The sequence below is a fragment of the Carassius gibelio genome, chromosome A4, assembly GCF_023724105.1.
Source record: "Carassius gibelio isolate Cgi1373 ecotype wild population from Czech Republic chromosome A4, carGib1.2-hapl.c, whole genome shotgun sequence".
Lineage (NCBI taxonomy): Eukaryota > Metazoa > Chordata > Actinopteri > Cypriniformes > Cyprinidae > Carassius > Carassius gibelio.
In genome coordinates this window covers 30914075-30932202 of record NC_068374.1, presented here as the reverse complement: position 1 = coordinate 30932202, position 18128 = coordinate 30914075, and the positions used below count along the sequence as shown (strand labels likewise).

The window sequence follows — 18128 nt, the reverse complement described above, 5'->3', positions numbered from 1 at the left end:
GCCAGCTTCTGCCGTAAACGTTTCGCTTGGGCTCTGTTTTTTTGCGACGCTGACAGTTGCTTGTTGGCAGACTGGGGCAGGGCTGCTTGCAAGTTCCGAGACGTCCGATTGTCCGCACATCTGTCCGATAGTCCAAAATTTATTCAAATTAATCCATCTCATCGGGCCTAATGGATCCCAATCGAATCATACAGGCTCTGAAGGGCACCATAGACCCGAATCTACGGCTAGCGGCTGAGAATGAACTCAACCAGGTCGGTGAACCATCTAACGTTAGAGAAGTTTGATGTTTCTCAAGGAAACATAAGCACCAGAAGAGCAGAGATGGTTTCAGTGAATAAATATGCTAAATCAGGGCCTGTTTTTAATGCATAAGGCAGGATAATGTTTAAACGGTTAAAATGGTATCTTTGTTTACTATTTAGATGGTTGATTTTGTATGTATAAGGTAAACTAGTTAATACGCATCAAAGCATCAGTGTGCAACAAATAACTATTTAAGATCATATTTGCGTCCTGTTCTTTATTCTAAGATCTGATCTGGTTTAACGTTAGTCTTGATGCCAGAGAGAGAGAAAATCCCATAATACCCCAATGAATGATGTGGAATGTGCACTACTACAGAGTTGATTTAGATTAGATTCAACTTTATTGTCATTATGCAGAGTACAAGACAAGTACAGAGCTAATGAAATGCAGTTAGCATCTAACCAGAAGTGCAAGAATATAGTGTTTTATATACATGTAAGTACAGAGTAAGTGAAGATTTACAGACTGTACAGTGTAGTTGCTATATACAGTATTGAGCAGAGTATATATAGACTATAAATAGGAATGTTATGTAGGGATTATATGTACATTATGAACAGAGCAATGTAGGATTATATATACATTATGAACAGCAGCAACATAAGAACAGGTGTTATACTGCGTTTGACATTTTTCATGGTGTCCTGATTCTGCTTCATGTAAATCACAGTTGCAGACCACTGATGCAATTCGGTGCAATCTGCACAAAGAGCTCGATGCAAACCCAGTTTCTCTTCTAGGTAAACTCATATGTGTTTGGGAGAGCTGATGTGCCTGCATACAAAAAGCATCAAATTTCTTTTTTAATGAATTAGATTCATTATTTCAGTTCATTGCATTACATTTTACATCCAATCAGTTGTTATGAAGAGAATTTAATGATTTTTTCTCACTATATGCTATTTCAGCCATTCTGAATGACTGGATACAGGTAGCATGAAAAAAAAACAATTTTGTGTGATAATGTAACAATTATAGAGCTACATTGGGTCGCCACTTAATCTCACTCCTGAAGAAATCCAGTTGATGACCACTGAGAACAGTGACGCTTGAGTTCAGATAAACCATTTAGGATCGCAGATTGCTAATGTTTACAAAAAAATCAAGTCATCAGCCTCTTGAATTATATATATTTTTGTTTTTGTTTTCAGTCTTACAAGATCATCAACTTCGCCCCAACTCTGCTGCAGATCATTGTATCCGACCAGGTGGAGTTTCCTGTGCGACAGGCAGGTGAGAGCTTCTCCCTTTTCATACAGTTTTTTGATGCTCTTTATACTTTTAGAAAACGACTGGTTCTGAATCTGAATGACCCTAGTGAATCATTCTGGATTGAGATCTTTCCCTTCACTGTTAGTCATTATATTCTTCCTCTAGCTGCCATCTACCTGAAGAACATGGTGAGTCAGTACTGGCAGGACCGAGAGCCCACTCTGGGGGAGGTGGTGTTTCCCTTCAACATTCATGAAAACGATCGTGGACAGATCCGAGAAAACATGGTGGAGGCCATCATTCGCTGTCCAGAGTCCATAAGGTGAGTCAGTTGTGCAAGTATGGCATTTTTGCAGGTGTTATTGTTTAAAAAATGACTTTTTTTGTCGGTTGGCAGGGCTCAGTTGACAGTATGTTTGCGTGCCATAATAAAACACGACTTTCCTGGACGGTGGACGGGCGTAGTGGACAAAATTAATCTGTACCTGCAGTCACAGAACAGTGGGAGCTGGTACGGGAGTCTGCTCGCTCTCTACCAACTCGTCAAAAACTATGAGTGAGTCAACCACAAGGTTTTTGTCTCTCTTAAAGGTCCCAACCTGGGATATTTCACAGTTTAGTCGTGTCATAATTGTCATCCTCCAATCAGCTTTGGGTTAAAGGAATAGTTCACCCAAAAAATGTACAGTCAAAATATTAATCCATAATAATTCTTCCTCCATTCTCAGTTGTCCTCAAACTTCAAAATTCACCAACATATTTGTTTTGAACTGTTTTCTTGACACTTGATCTGTGCATATTTCTCCCCTGATTCAGGTGAGACAACATTTTTCACTGGACATAACAATATTATGGATCTAGGGCTCATATTTTAGCATGAAGCAACAGTTTGATTTAATGATGGTTTTTGTTCATTACAAATACGTAGCTTTTTCACTTTGATGGACTAGAGTCGTGTAGATTACTTGTGGATTATTGTGATGTTTTTATCAGCTGTTTGGACTCTCATTCTGACGGCACCCATTCACTGCAGAGCATCCACTAATGAGCAATTGATGCTCTTAATCTGTTCGGATGACGAAACAAACACATTTGGTTGGCCGGAAATTGTCCAAAAATGTTAAGTTCTGTGTGAACTAGTCCTTTAAAGGTCTATGAGAGAGTTGATTTAAATATGGATGAAAGTTGATCATGTTGGTTCTGTGGTGGTCAGGTTTAAGAAGGCTGAGGAGAGGGACCCCCTGTTGGCTGCAATGCAGATCTTCTTACCACGGATCCAGCAACTCATCACTCAACTCCTGTCTGATGCCACCTTCATCTCAGTTCTGATCCAGAAGCAAATCCTAAAGATTTTCCATGCACTTGTCCAGGTGTGTGTGAGCATTTGTGTCATTTGGTTATCAGGTTATTCCCGACAGGTCAGTACTGAGACCCTGTTTGTATCCGCAGTATTCCCTTCCACTACAGTTGATCAGTAACGCCATCATGACCCACTGGATGGAGATCCTGCGGACAGTTGTGGATCGGGACGTCCCAGCAGTACGTTTGTGAAGCATTTTTCCCTCACACTTAAGATCTTATTGGTAAATATGATTTTATGACTCTTTGTCGGATGATTTTCAGGAAACTCTAGAAGCTGATGAGGACGATCGACCAGAACTGATCTGGTGGAAATGCAAGAAATGGGCTCTGCACATCATCACGAGGATGTTTGAGAGGTGATTAAACAAGCCAGATCACAAGCATCAATTCTGGTCACTTAAAATAGAAAGAACTTCATTGAACCCCTGATAGGAAATTCACTTTTCACAATGGCAGACTTAAAAACCGATATAACTTGATATTATTTCTTATATATTATTTGTATATTTTCTAGGATTATTTACAGTCATTTTTAAACCACAATAACTTGGAATATTATATTATATTATATTATATTATATTATATTATATTATATATATTTTTGTATGATTAATTACATAATTGGAATATTTTTGTGTGTTATATTTGTATATTAGAGGTATATTTTGATCACAAAAACTTGAAAGTATTATATTTTATTATATTTTGCACATTAATTGTATATTTCTATATGATTATATAATTTTTTAATCACAATAACTTGGAATTATATTATATTATAATGTTAATTGATTTGTGCTGATTGGTGTATTATATTTTGATCACAATAACTTGAACTAAAAAGAAATAAATAAATAAATATATTTTTTTATATATATATTATGTTGTAATTAGTATATTTTGATCATAATAACTTGGAAATACTATATTATATTTTGTATATTTTGATTACAATAACTTGGAATTATTATATTATATTATAATATTAATTGATTGGTGCTGATTTTCTGTTCACAGATATGGCAGTCCAGGAAATGTAACAAAAGAATATGTTGAGTTTGCTGACTTTTTCTTGAAGACTTATTCCGTAGGAATCCAGCAGGTATGAGTAACATTTGTAGTGTAAAAAAAATAAAATAAATGATTATGTTATTGTGGTACCATGCTACAGTGATGTACCATGATTGCTGATCCTGTTGTTCCCTGCAGGTCTTGTTAAAAGTGATCGAGCAGCACAGACAGAGACAGTTCGTGAGTCCTCGTGTCCTGCAGCAGGCTCTGAGCTACATGACTCAGGGCGTCTCGCACTCACTCACATGGAAACAGATGAAACCACACATGCAGGTGGGAAGCAGCTGAGACACAGCATCACATGACTTGCTTAATATCACATACAGCTTAATATCTCTGTCTCTGCAGACTATAACTCAGGAGGTGGTGTTTCCTCTGATGTGCTATAAAGATGAAGATGAAAGACTATGGCAGGAAGATCCGTACGAGTACATCCGCATGAAATTCAGTCAGTGTGCTTGGTTCATATTTTTTTAATATTGTTTTTCTCCTTGTCGCTTTGTAAAGCTTCCTTATTGTGCTTTTTTGGGCGTTAAGTTCTCTGACAGTGTCATTTTACTAATTTCACATATTGTCAATTTTATGAATATGAGAGAGATGTTTTAATAGTGTTTCTGATAGGGCTGCACGTTTTCAAGTTTTTCATTAACCGTTAACCGAGGCCCTTAGCGGTTAATAATCGGTTAACCATAGTGTGCGCCAGGGTTTCCGTTGTCCGGTAATTTCCAGACATTGGCCAAAAAAAAAAAAAAAAAGAAATGTCCGACAAAATTTAATCTCTCCGGTCAAATTGTCCTATTAAAACTACCTAATAATCCCGCCCACTAACACAATCTGTATTTGAGAATAAGCCTAAAATGTATAAAGCAAATATACACCGACCTTTGGCTATGTTATAAAGGAACAGGCTCTAGTAATGGTTATGTAACTTTCCGTGTTTAGGCGAAGGTAACAAGCAGGCTCCGCGGCCGCCTCGCTAAGGCTATGACTATGATATGTGTGACAGGTACAATATTTGAAAATCGATAATTATTTTTTTTAATTACATTTATATCTGAATTTATGTCAACCTATAGACTTTCAAATATCAAAATGTCATGAATTAATATGTATTTGTGTACAAAATGACATATAAACATTTTCCTATTATATTTCTGGAAACGCTTCCAACAAGGCGTCAGTTCTATTTCTAGCATGCACGCGTCGAGCCGCGCGTCTCACGCAGGCAGTCGGCAAGCTCTAACCTGTTAACATGGGAGCCGAATTAAAAACATACACGCCACGCAGCTGAGATGCTTTCGCTCATCGCCACGCAGCTGAGATGCTTTCGCTCATCGCCACGCATCGAGTGAGTCCTGACCGGCCTAATGATGCCCGGGTGTTGGCTGTTGAGATTACAACAACGAGGTTGTACTTGAAGTATATCTAAGCACTGTATTGCAATACTTGCATTTTGCCCCGTCACTCTCAATTTTAAAGTGCTCCAACGCTGTACTTTTTTTTGCCCGCTTCATATTAGAAAAATGACTTCTTCTTGTGGACATTACAAATGTCTGGGAGCGCTCTGGCGGTCTCTGGTGGTGCAAAAATGTATTACAACTAAATTCAATGCACGCCATTGACGTCACTTAACCGAGCAAAATGTTTCACTCGGTTACGCAATTTTTAACGGTTAATCGGTTAACCGGTTAACCATGGACACCCCTAGTTTCTGATTTAAAAACCTTAATAGCATTATTACAAAATCATATATTAAAGCTGCGGTAGGGAACTTTTGACGCTCTAGCGGTTAATAAACAGAACTGCTTGCGTCTTGCGGAAGAACATCGTAGCCGGAACTACTTCTCTCTGTTTATGTCTATGAAGAATCACAAAGGTACTGGGTTACTCCGCCGTGGTACCCCCGAAGCAATCTAAAATAGTCCGAATATAAACACTTATTATAGGTGCACCCTAGTGATTCAGGACAAGCTAAAAACACGGTTTGGAAAATGGATTCATGGTGTACTCACTTATTATATACATTTTTCTACATTTTGAACACAAACAAAGTTACGGACCGCAGCTCTGATTGGTTGTTTTTTACCGGGAGCGCATGACTTTCTGCAAATGGCAATAGGAGCACTGGAGGAGCCAGAGGAGCTTGATTTTTTTCACAGATCATCTGTCTCATATTCTACTGTCAGGACATAATGACAGGTTTAAGAAATATGTAAAAAATATATTTTTACAAAAGTTACATACTGCAGCTTTAATTCCTGCTTGCAAGCAGTTTAATTTCCTGTCAGTGAATTCAGGAATAGGACCTGTGGTTTTTGATTGCGTAATGACGTGATTGGCTGATCTGTGTGGTTCCTCGTTTGTGTTCTGCTGTAGATATGTATGACGATCATGTGTCCCCCGCCACGGCCGCTCAGACTCTGTTATGTACAGCAGCCAGGAAGAGGAAGGAGGTGAGTCCACCCTCAGACCGCTCTTTAACTCCAGAGCTCTTGTTTACATTTAACATTCCAAAGACCCCCGCCAGACTTCCCACAAAACGCCTTTAGATCTGATCAGAGTTACTTGCTAGAGATACTGAAAGGAAGCAGTTTCAAGGGAAGGATTAAGCGTGAAGTAACCTCAAGTATTTTATTGCAGGTGCTGTTTTCTGCAAAAATGAACAGAGGTCACACATTCACATATGATTTAATTTCACATTTTTAGGGGTAAATGGCATCTCCCATTGACTGTGAGTTCGTCCTCTCATCCTTTCCGTGTCTTTGTCAGGTCTTGCCTCATATGATGGAGTTTTGCCATCAGATCCTCATGGACCCCAACACTGACCCCCGAAGGAAGGATGGGGCGCTGCATGTGATCGGTGCCTTGGCTCAACCCTTGCAAAAGGTTACATTTAATACACAAGATCTTCTCTGTTCCCAATTTAACTATAGGCTTTCTGCATTAGTGTTTCTGCTTTTCCTTGTCTTCCTGCAGAAGCGGGTGTACAGGGACCAGATGGAGCTCATGTTACAAAACTACGTGTTTCCTCTGCTCAACTCTAATCTTGGCTACTTAAGGGCCCGGGTGAGTGAGTGTTTACTGCCAACCGTTTAACTGCCAGATGAAATTATTAAAAGTTACTGAAACTATTTAGTAGGGATCAGTGTTTTTTAATATTATATATATACTATTATTAGTTTTAGAACTTTTTATTTTTTTTCAAATATATATATTTTTCTTTTGAGTTTATTTTAGTTTTTTGTTTTAGTAAATTTATTATATGCTTTTAACATTTTTATATATATATATATATATATATATATATATATATATATATATATATATATATATATATATATATATATATATATATATATATATATATATATTATTATTATTATTATATATATATTTTTTTTTTTTTTTTTTTTTTACCTAAATGGTTTTAGTTTTTATTTCAGTTTTAGCTCATTTGGTAATGTTAGTACTTAAACTTATTTCAGTTAACATTTCTAATTTTAATTTATTTTATTTAATATATTATCGTATTTATTTTATTTAATTTAACAAAAATGTTGATGAAAAATGATTGTCGGTTGGTCAACTAATCATTTAAACAATGACTAGTCAGTTATTGAGATTTCTTTACATTTAAAGTTTTCTTAATTAAAATTGTAGGATTCTATTACCTTGAACTGTTCATTTGTTAAATGAACATTAGTTGGATACATTCACTTCTGATAACAGATCCCTCTAAATTGTAATGTAGACACATGCGTTTTCTGTAAAGCTGCTTTGAAACGATGTGTATTGTGAAAAGCGCTATACAAATAAATTTGAATTGAATTTGAATTGAGTTAAAAAGATCTTGATGGCATGATAACTAACTATTAGACTAGCTGTCAGTATCATAAAACCATCTCAGAGGAATTGTGTCCATAAATTCAACCCTCTAAAGTGGCGCTGTTATGTTCATCAAAGCACTGCATTCTTAACAAAATCTCCAACAATAAATTCCAAGACAAATATTGTCAAATTGCCTGCTGTGATTTTCCTGTCTTGTTTTTCTGAGAACTTTTCTGAGATTTTGCGCAATTGAAATTGTTAATTAGCATGATTTTTTTGTCTACTATCTCTCATTTACTGTATTAATCGTCTGTGCTCATTGTCCATTTCTGGTGGACATGACCAACTGTACACTCAAACAACCCACGACTAGTAGAATTTCAGAGTATGCTTTTGGCTATCAAAACTGCATCTGTCAAGGGTCCTTCAAAGCAACACTGGTTTCCATGGAGTCTTAATTCTGGTCTTTCTGCGGTGTGTGTGCAGGCATGCTGGGTGCTGCACTCCTTCAGTCCTCTGAAGTTCCACAACGAGCTGGTCCTGAGGAACGCTGTGGAGCTGGTCAAACAGAACCTGGTGGATGACAAGGAGATGCCGGTCAAAGTGGAGGCGGCCATTGCACTGCAGATGCTGGTCAGGAACCAGGAACAAGGTCTGAAGCCACACAAAAATAAAAAATAAATAAAAGGAGCTGCAATAAATAAAAAATATGTAGGTTTTGTTCAAACTAAAACATAATGAAAATATTATGTATATACGTCTACTTTCATTTGAGAACTAAATGCAGAATGCTAATGCACTTAATAAGCATCAGATTAGTTTTACTAAATTAAATTGGTTTACTCTCTGTAATCGGTTTAAGAGACGAGCGGATTAACCTGTTTTAATGAAAGTCTGCTGTCTGCCTGTCCAGTACTTACATAATCCTTCCCTCTTTCCACCTGTTGTGTGTTGTTTGAGTGCAGCTAAGGTCTACATCCGGCCCTTCATCAAGCCTGTGATGCAGGAGCTGCTGCACATCATCAAAGAAACGGAGAACGATGACCTCACCAGCGTCATTCAGAAGATGATCTGTGAATACAGCGAGGAAGTGGCCGGCATTGCGGTGGATATGACGCAGAACCTGGTACTGCACTCTTAAACTGTCTTCTAAGTTTTGCATTAAGTAATGACAGGGTTTAATGCTAAAAGAGGTTGTCGTGCACAGGCGGAGATCTTCAGCAAGATTCTCCAGAGTGAAGAATACGAGGAAAGTGAAGATAAGACTGTGATGGCTCTGGGTATCCTCAGCACCATAGACACCATCCTCACAGTCATGGGGGACCGGAAAGAGGTTTGCACACGTGCTTAAGGCCTTTCTCATGAATTTTTAGCATGAGAAGAATACACGCCTGTTTTTCTGACTTGTATTCAGAGTGGATTGATCAATGTATTTAGTTAGTAGGAAGTGACAGCAAAGACATTAATAACATTTATACGGTAATGTTACTGTTTCAAATAAATGCTGTTATTAAAATGATTTCTGAAGGATCATGTGGCACTGAAGGCTGGAGTTATGATGCTTTGCCTTTACAGAAATAAATGACATTTTAAAAATGTAGAAAACAGTTATTTTGAACTGTAATAATATTTCACAATATTATTGTTTATACTGTATTTTTGATCAAATAAATGCAGACTTTGAGCATAAGAGACTTCTTTCAAAAACAATTGAATAATCTTATTGACCCCAAACTTTTAAATGATTATGTTCATTACTTGTATATCGGCTTGCACATTTTTTTATTTTATTTTATTTTTACTTAAGTATAAAACAAAACAAAAAAAACAATCAAGAGTTCTGCATTTGATTAATTGTTGGTGGAGAAAATTGTATGTAAAATTGTTGCACATGTTTCATAATTAATTATACAAAAGTTATGCATTTTTTGTCCCCCTTTTTTTTTGGAATGGACTGAAATGTCAGATTCATAAACAAATTGTTCTTTTCACTCAAATCTTATAAAATTAATATGAATATCCAGGTCACAAAACTGGTCTGAACTGGGCTGATCAGAATGATCATGTTTGGGTGAACAGTCTCTTTTTTTATGTTTCTGAAAACAGAAATAAGGTTGATATATTTCCCCCCTCTCTTTCTCTGTTTCTATCGATCTTAGATCAGTCAACAGCTGGAGGTAATATGCCTGCAGGTGATTGGTCTCGTCCTCCAGAAACCCATCATAGGTATGGCAGGTGTGTGTGTGACAAGATTATTTATCATGGATTTTTGCATTAATAATTGTTACGTTTAAAGACATCCCCATAAAGATGCATTCACACTGATAGCAATTTGCAGTGACAAAGCAAAGCTTTCAATCAGAGTTGGCGAAAAAATGTGAACTTAGTGTGAGTTTATGCAAATATAGCAATGAGATGCTCTACCACTCAACTACCAATGGGAGTGAAGACAGTAGAAACTCCAGTAATCAAATCTGTCAGTTTGAACACCTCTTACAAAATAACTGCAACAATTGACCACATGGTGGAGCTTGGAATAAAAATTTCAATATCAGTACTTTTTAAATATGTAATGCAAATATCATTCAGCGATTTCTGACTGTCCACAAAACATCCCGTCTCTGTTTTAGAAGCGATCACTTACGTTCTCTCTGTCTTTTTCAGAGTTTTATGAGGAGATCTTGTCGCTGGCGTTTGGACTCACCTGTTATTCCATCTCCCCTCAGATGTGGCAGCTGTTGGGGGTCCTGTACAACGTCTTCCAGCATGACTGCTTTGATTATTTCACAGGTCTCAGACAAGCATGTAGCTCAGATAACAGAAACGCAGCCGAGAGCCAAGCTCTGACTCGATCTCTCTGCTCCACCTTAAACTATAAATCATGTCATGTTTGAACTAGGTTGAAAGAGTCGTTAAGTTGATGGATGTGCGTGTTTATGAGAGTCTTTTGAAAATGATTGTGGCGATATTGAGTACTTGGTTAATGATGTGATGTATTACCCTGTTGATGTAGATATGATGCCCCTCTTGCACAATTATGTTACCGTGGACACAAATATGCTGCTGTCAGACCCCAAATACCTGGAGGTCATTTACACCATGTGCAAAAAGGTCTTAATATGCATTTCCTCTATTAAATGTTTCCATTTAAAGTGCATTTACTGTCATTCTTCCATAAGCATTTGACCTTTTGACCTCTCACCCCCCAGGTCCTTACGAGTGATGCTGGGGAAGACACAGAATGCCATGCTGCCAAACTTCTAGAGGTCATTATATTACAGTGCCGTGGACGCGGCATTGACCAGGTGAGTTGTGTGTGGGTTGGTATATATCTGTAAGTTTAGGTGCGTTTTGTCATATTAATTATGTGTGTCCGGACCAGTGTTATTTGTGTATTTTTTGATGTACCAATGTATTTTTTATTAATATTTTAAATTAGCTTTTCAGTGATATTTAAAATTGTACTTTCATTTTTAGTAGTTTATTTTTATTTTATTAGTTTGTATTAGTCTTTCTCTTCTATTATTGCAATTCTGTTATTTATTATGTCATTTGAATTTTTTATTTTAGTTTTAATTCAGTTTAAGTATGTTTATTTATATTTTTATTGCAATTTAAATTAATTTCAGTTTATTGCCAAGGCAACATAAAAAAAAAATGTTGTTTTACTTTTTCATGTAATATATATTATTAAAAATGTTTGTGTCAAAAAAACTATTATTTATTATTCATGTTTACTATATACAGTATTGTTCAAAATAATAGCAGTACAATGTGACTAACCAGAATAATCAAGGTTTTTCGTATATTTTTTTATTGCTACGTGGCAAACAAGTTACCAGTAGGTTCAGTAGATTCTCAGAAAACAAATGAGACCCAGCATTCATGATATGCACGCTCTTAAGGCTGTGCAATTGGGCAATTAGTTGAATTAGTTGAAAGGGGTGTGTTCAAAAAAATAGCAGTGTGGCATTCAATCACTGAGGTCATCAATTTTGTGAAGAAACAGGTGTGAATCAGGTGGCCCCTATTTAAGGATGAAGCCAACACTTGTTGAACATGCATTTGAAAGCTGAGGAAATGGGTCGTTCAAGACATTGTTCAGAAGAACAGCGTACTTTGATTAAAAAGTTGATTAGAGAGGGGAAAACCTATAAAGAGGTGCAAAAAATGATAGGCTGTTCAGCTAAAATGATCTCCAATGCCTTAAAATGGAGAGCAAAACCAGAGAGACGTGGAAGAAAACGGAAGACAACCATCAAAATGGATAGAAGAATAACCAGAATGGCAAAGGCTCAGCCAATGATCACCTCCAGGATGATCAAAGACAGTCTGGAGTTACCTGTAAGTACTGTGACAGTTAGAAGACGTCTGTGTGAAGCTAATCTATTTTCAAGAATCCCCCGCAAAGTCCCTCTGTTAAAAAAAAGGCATGTGCAGAAGAGGTTACAATTTGCCAAAGAACACATCAACTGGCCTAAAGAGAAATGGAGGAACATTTTGTGGACTGATGAGAGTAAAATTGTTCTTTTTGGGTCCAAGGGCCACAGGCAGTTTGTGAGACGACCCCCAAACTCTGAATTCAAGCCACAGTACACAGTGAAGACAGTGAAGCATGGAGGTGCAAGCATCATGATATGGGCATGTTTCTCCTACTATGGTGTTGGGCCTATTTATCGCATACCAGGGATCATGGATCAGTTTGCATATGTTAAAATACTTGAAGAGGTCATGTTGCCCTATGCTGAAGAGGACATGCCCTTGAAATGGTTGTTTCAACAAGACAATGACCCAAAACACACTAGTAAACGGGCAAAGTCTTGGTTCCAAACCAACAAAATTAATGTTATGGAGTGGCCAGCCCAATCTCCAGACCTTAATCCAATTGAGAACTTGTGGGGTGATATCAAAAATTCTGTTTCTGAAGCAAAACCAAGAAATGTGAATTAATTGTGGAATGTTGTTAAAGAATCATGGAGTGGAATAACAGCTGAGAGGTGCCACAAGTTGGTTGACTCCATGCCACACAGATGTCAAGCAGTTTTAAAAAACTGTGGTCGTACAACTAAATATTAGTTTAGTGATTCACAGGATTGCTAAATCCCAGAAAAAAAAAATGTTTGTACAAAATAGTTTTGAGTTTGTACAGTCAAAGGTAGACACTGCTATTTTTTTGAACACACCCCTTTCAACTAATTGCCCAATTGCACAGCCTTAAGAGCGTGCATATCATGAATGCTGGGTCTTGTTTGTTTTCTGACAATCTACTGAACCTACTGGTAACTTGTTTGCCACGTAGCAATAAAAAATATACTAAAAACCTTGATTATTCTGGTTAGTCACATTGTACTGCTATTATTTTGAACAAAACTGTATATATATATATATATATATATATATATATATATAATACAGTTTTGTAAGTAATGATAATTAAATGAACGATAAAAACCCTGGTCACGATGCTTTATAAGTTGACAGTTGATTAATTAATGGTGTGTATTGTTGGTTTAATGAGCAATATCAAACATGCACATTAATGTAACATTGAATTTTGGTGCCTGTGGATGTTTTTTAGTGTATCCCTCTGTTTGTGGAGGCGGTGTTGGAGCGGTTAACACGAGGTGTGAAGTCCAGCGAGCTCCGCACCATGTGTCTACAAGTAGTGATCGCAGCTCTGTACTACAACCCCACCCAACTCATACACACACTGGAGAACATCCGCTTCCCACACAGCCCCGAGCCAATCACAGCGCAGTTCATCAACCAATGGATGAACGACACCGAGTTCTTCTTAGGGTAAGGCTGTTTTTACAGGAAATACCTTTTATTTGGTTCAGAATGGCACTTGCACTTTATTAACGGAGACTGGTTTAGATTAAACACATTTATCTGGATTTATGCTAATGTGGCAGCTGCTCCTGACAGAGATGAACTCTGCTTAAAACTAACGTTTGGAACGGTTTAAAATTTCTGTTGAATTCCAAAGTTTAGTGAACTGAATTAGAATTTAGAATTTGAAAAAATAGAATGATATTTAAAGATATTTAAATGACTACTGGATATATAGTTTTAAATAATAACTGCCGTCTGATGACTTATAAATGAGCATTTTAACACTCAATAAGAGATGGAACATTCAAATTCATGGTACAATTCAATTCTGATGTACAGCCATTTGTATTGTTTTCCAGTTCTTGTTAAAGAGTGTCACTGCCATCTTTTTTGTTCTCTCTTTGATTTTTTTTTTATTAATATATGATTGCTTGCTGTTGCTTTATTGTTGTGGTCCCCAGACTTCATGATCGTAAGATGTGCATCATTGGGCTCAGTGTTCTGATGGAGCTGCCCAGCCGCCCTGCGGTCCTGGAGGAAGTTGCAGGGCAGATCGTTCCCTCCATCCTCCTCCTCTTCCTGGGTTTAAAGCACATCTACGCCTCCCGAGTGCTCAACAAACCGGAGCAGTTCTCCAGAGCTCCAGGCTCAGAGGAGGAAGAGAATGGTGAGATTGTGTGTGACATTACAGGAGAGAAACTCCCAAACAATTCACTTGTGAAGTGTTTAGTGTCTGTACCTTTAAGACTTCTATATATGCATGACCTAATTTACATAAAGCAGGTACCATAGAAATCGCTATAATTAAAGAAGGGTCACAGAAGAGTAGAAAATTGTCTTTCAGAAACATGTTTTTATGTATGAAACACTGAGTAGTGCAATAAATGACTTTTAGGGGAACCAAAAATGCTTAATTATGCATAAAATTGCAAGTTAGAATGTAATTAGGTCTTTACGCAGTGACCTGTTGAGATCTATGCTTGTTGCTGTTTTTGGTGGTCTGTATGGTTATATTAATCTCACAGTTTCCTCAAGTCCTTATCTTGCTTCACCCCAGGTAAACTTGATCCCTGCACAGGAAGTACTATTTCTGGCATATATAGCTTCAGGTTGGTCTTTAGTCATCAGGGTTTACAGACGACTGAGAACCGATTGTATCACTAACAGGGCCCTGGAGACATGGGTGATGAACGTATTGTGCGTGTTAGTTTAACATGATTCTGAACCTTTAGGCATCTCAAGCAATCAAACCAATTGAATAGATCTTCACGAACCTACACCCCTGACCTGAATTCTGACAGCATCATACTGTTGGAGTTATGGATTTATTGATACTATAATGAGACCCAGCCATCAGCTGCATGCCAGCTTGCATGTTTCCAGTATGCCTAGTTGAGACAACTATGCAGTATTGCGTTCAAGCATAATTCTAACCAAATTTAGTGAGAAGTGTATGCTTAAATCAAGAAATGATGACCTTAATTTAAGAAATATTCTCTGAAAACTAGCCTTAAAGGGAAAGTTCACCCAAACATTCTGTCATAATTTACTCACATATAATATTTTTAGCTTCATACCAGTGGTAGAGAGGTAGTGTGAGATTCCGTCACCAAACCCCTCCTGTTCAGGAAATTTACAACACTGAGTTTGGAAATTCTGTTTTCCAGAGGAGATTCCTAGCGACGAGGATGAGGTCGGTCAGAAAGGGGTGGCCCTGCAGTCGTCCGGCGCTCCCACTGGGAATGATGATGAAGATGATGATGATGATGAGGATGATGATGAATATTGGGATGACGAAGGTCTGGAGGGGACCCCATTAGAGGAGTACAGTACACCACTGGACTATGACAATGGAGAGGATGAATATCAGTTCTTCACCGCATCCCTGCTCCGTATGCACAATTTTATTTTTTAACTCCGTAATATACCAGACATGTGCATTTACATAATACATTTATTACAGATATAAGATATGTCACACTTTTTGCGTAGAACAGCCCCACCCACAGTGAAATCTCATTTGTCCAAAATCCTGCTCCATATAGATGAATATTAAATAAATGAGTGGTTTATGGATATGTCCATAGACTTATTTTAATCAACAACAAAATTTTAGGTTAACATTTATTACAGTAGGTTTTTCACCATTTTTAACTCTAGTTAATTTGAAATAGTCATGTAATGTTGTAAACATTTTTTTTTTAATTCCTAATTTTTTAATGTAGTTTCTTACTTAACTTCATCAAAGAAAATTGCAGTCATAATAAATATTTAATTAATAATAACAATTTGTGTATAGCATGTCACACAGCAGGAAATGTCAACTCCCCAAAAGTCAAAAATGTTCAGTGCTCATTTTTTTTGTTTGTCTTTGCTCAATATCAATATTGAATATTTATTTAAATATTTTTTGTTTATTTATTTATCTATCCATGGATTAAATATTTTTTATTTGGTGTTCAGATAAAATAATAATAAAACACTTTTTTTCCTGCTTATCATTTCATCAACTGGAATGGTCCTAATAAAAATATTCCACATAGTTTGTTAATTAACTTGGTCATTAAAATTGCATGTATAATAATTTTATAAGTCATTATTTATTTAACAAATACATTTTGGATATAGCATGTTGCAAGATAAAATATCCTCCTTTATTTTCTTTTTTATTCTTTAGCTTATTTTTTTATATATATATTGTTTATTGGATAATGTTTTTATAATTATTATTATTAATTTATTTGTACATTGCGAAAAAATTGATGTTCAGCAATTTCCCACAAGTATAGCACCAGTAATTGGAACCACTTCCTGTTGCAGGTGTTCAGAGTTCAGATGCAGGCTGGTATCAGTCGCTCACATCTCCTCTGAGTGAAGACCAGAGGAAACAGCTGCAGGAGATCTATAACCTTGCCCAGCAGAGGAGGAGCGCAGGACTCAAAGGCCTCTGGTAAGTGTGTATGTGTGACCTTTTCAAGACCATTCCAGTCTCGTCTAAAGGTTCTGCCTCTGTATATGATTTATAAAGCTCTCAAATGGGCGGGACGTTATCTGAAACAATGTGTACGATTGACACTGTTTAAAATAAAAAAACGGTAACATTATGATAAGACTCAGCGACACAGAACATTTGTCGCCAATCTTGCACATTTAACATTTACATTATTTATCTGTCTGATGACTGCTGTTGCTACTTCAAACACTTGAAATAATGCTAGATTGTTTCATCATCTCCCTGTAGAGATGTTCCAGTTGTTCTGAGGCAGGTTTGAGAAACCTGACACCTTGGATTTGGATCTGTACAGAATTCTGACACTGAAAACAGCCTGAACTCTGGATACTAGAGACATCTCGGTCAAGATGGAGACCCAAAGCAAGCTCTTCAGGTCCATGATTCTTAACAGGAACACTGAAACATTGTCAAAACTAGTCAGAAAGGCTCCAGTGAGGTCGAAGAGGTTACTCTGGGTCACCTTCCCTGAAGCTGTGTGTGTGTGTGTGCGTGTGTGTGTATGTGTGTGTGTCTGCACATCTGTACAGAATTGTGGGTGTTTGCACATGTGTGCTGACAGGTGTGTGTATGAACGAGTAAGTGAATGTTGTATATTCTGTTTCTCTCAGTCTCTCCTCCGTTTGCAGTGAGTGATTAAGAAACTTGAGCAAGGCAGTGAGGTGAGACATGTCAAGGCAAGCCAGAGAGAGACAGACGGACACCGCACAGATGGAGGGATTTGTTGTGTTGGTCAGTGCCTTCAGAGATTCGTAGGCATTTTTCTGCCCAAACAGATCATGTGCACTGGCTAGATGTCAGAAGGACGATGTTTATAGCTGTCATATGTTTATATGTTTCAGAGTTTGTTTTTGTAACAGTCAGTTTTCAGAACTAACTTAAATCATAAATGTTAATATAGCACTAAGCATTTGTATGGTTTTTTTGTATGTGTGTGTGTGTGTGTGTGTGTGGTTATGCAGTAGCTTGATCATCTATTTGTGTATCGTTTTATTTAGCATATTTAGCCGAATAATATTTCACCCCAATTTCAAAATAGAATTTATAGAAATTATATATAGAAAATGAAATCTAAGTACCATTTAGATATTTTTGAGAGACAGTTTTTCAGACAGAAAATTGTGCACATTTAAAAAAAAAATATATATATATATATATATATATATATATATATATATATATATATATATATATATATATATATATATATATATATATATATATATATATATATATGGTCACATACACACACATAATATATATATATATATATATATATATATATATATATATATATATATATATATATATAATATTAATAATTTAGATATTAATAATTTATAATATTTATATTTTAAATTGAACTTTTCATGTTTTTTTGTATGAATTTTTTTTTTTTTTTTTTTTACATCTTAGGGCATTTTTTTTATGTGTGTGTGTGTGACTGTATATAATGTGTGTATATAGGTGTGTGTGTGTGTGTGTGTGTGTGTGTGTGTG

At 36.5% G+C, this 18128-nt stretch overlaps 1 protein-coding gene across 2 annotated transcripts; it reads left to right on the top strand.

Moving 5' to 3' along the window:
* Positions 1–52: 52 nt before the first annotated feature.
* Positions 53–17535, top strand: LOC127976955 (importin-8). 2 transcript variants are annotated; one of them, XM_052581555.1, is made up of 25 exons: positions 53–254; positions 1461–1542; positions 1687–1843; positions 1919–2077; positions 2735–2891; positions 2971–3060; positions 3145–3239; positions 3902–3986; positions 4094–4228; positions 4304–4403; positions 6332–6408; positions 6725–6841; positions 6932–7021; positions 8270–8435; positions 8749–8909; positions 8991–9116; positions 9943–10009; positions 10448–10573; positions 10797–10894; positions 10993–11088; positions 13362–13582; positions 14080–14285; positions 15286–15510; positions 16439–16568; positions 16860–17535. In XM_052581555.1, coding segments are annotated over exons 1-25 (3051 nt in total). In that variant the 5' UTR covers positions 53–170; the 3' UTR covers positions 16861–17535. The 2 variants fall into 2 exon arrangements, with proteins under 2 accessions (XP_052437515.1, XP_052437510.1); XM_052581550.1 differs by having other exon boundaries at positions 9943–10018.
* Positions 17536–18128: the final 593 nt, after the last annotated feature.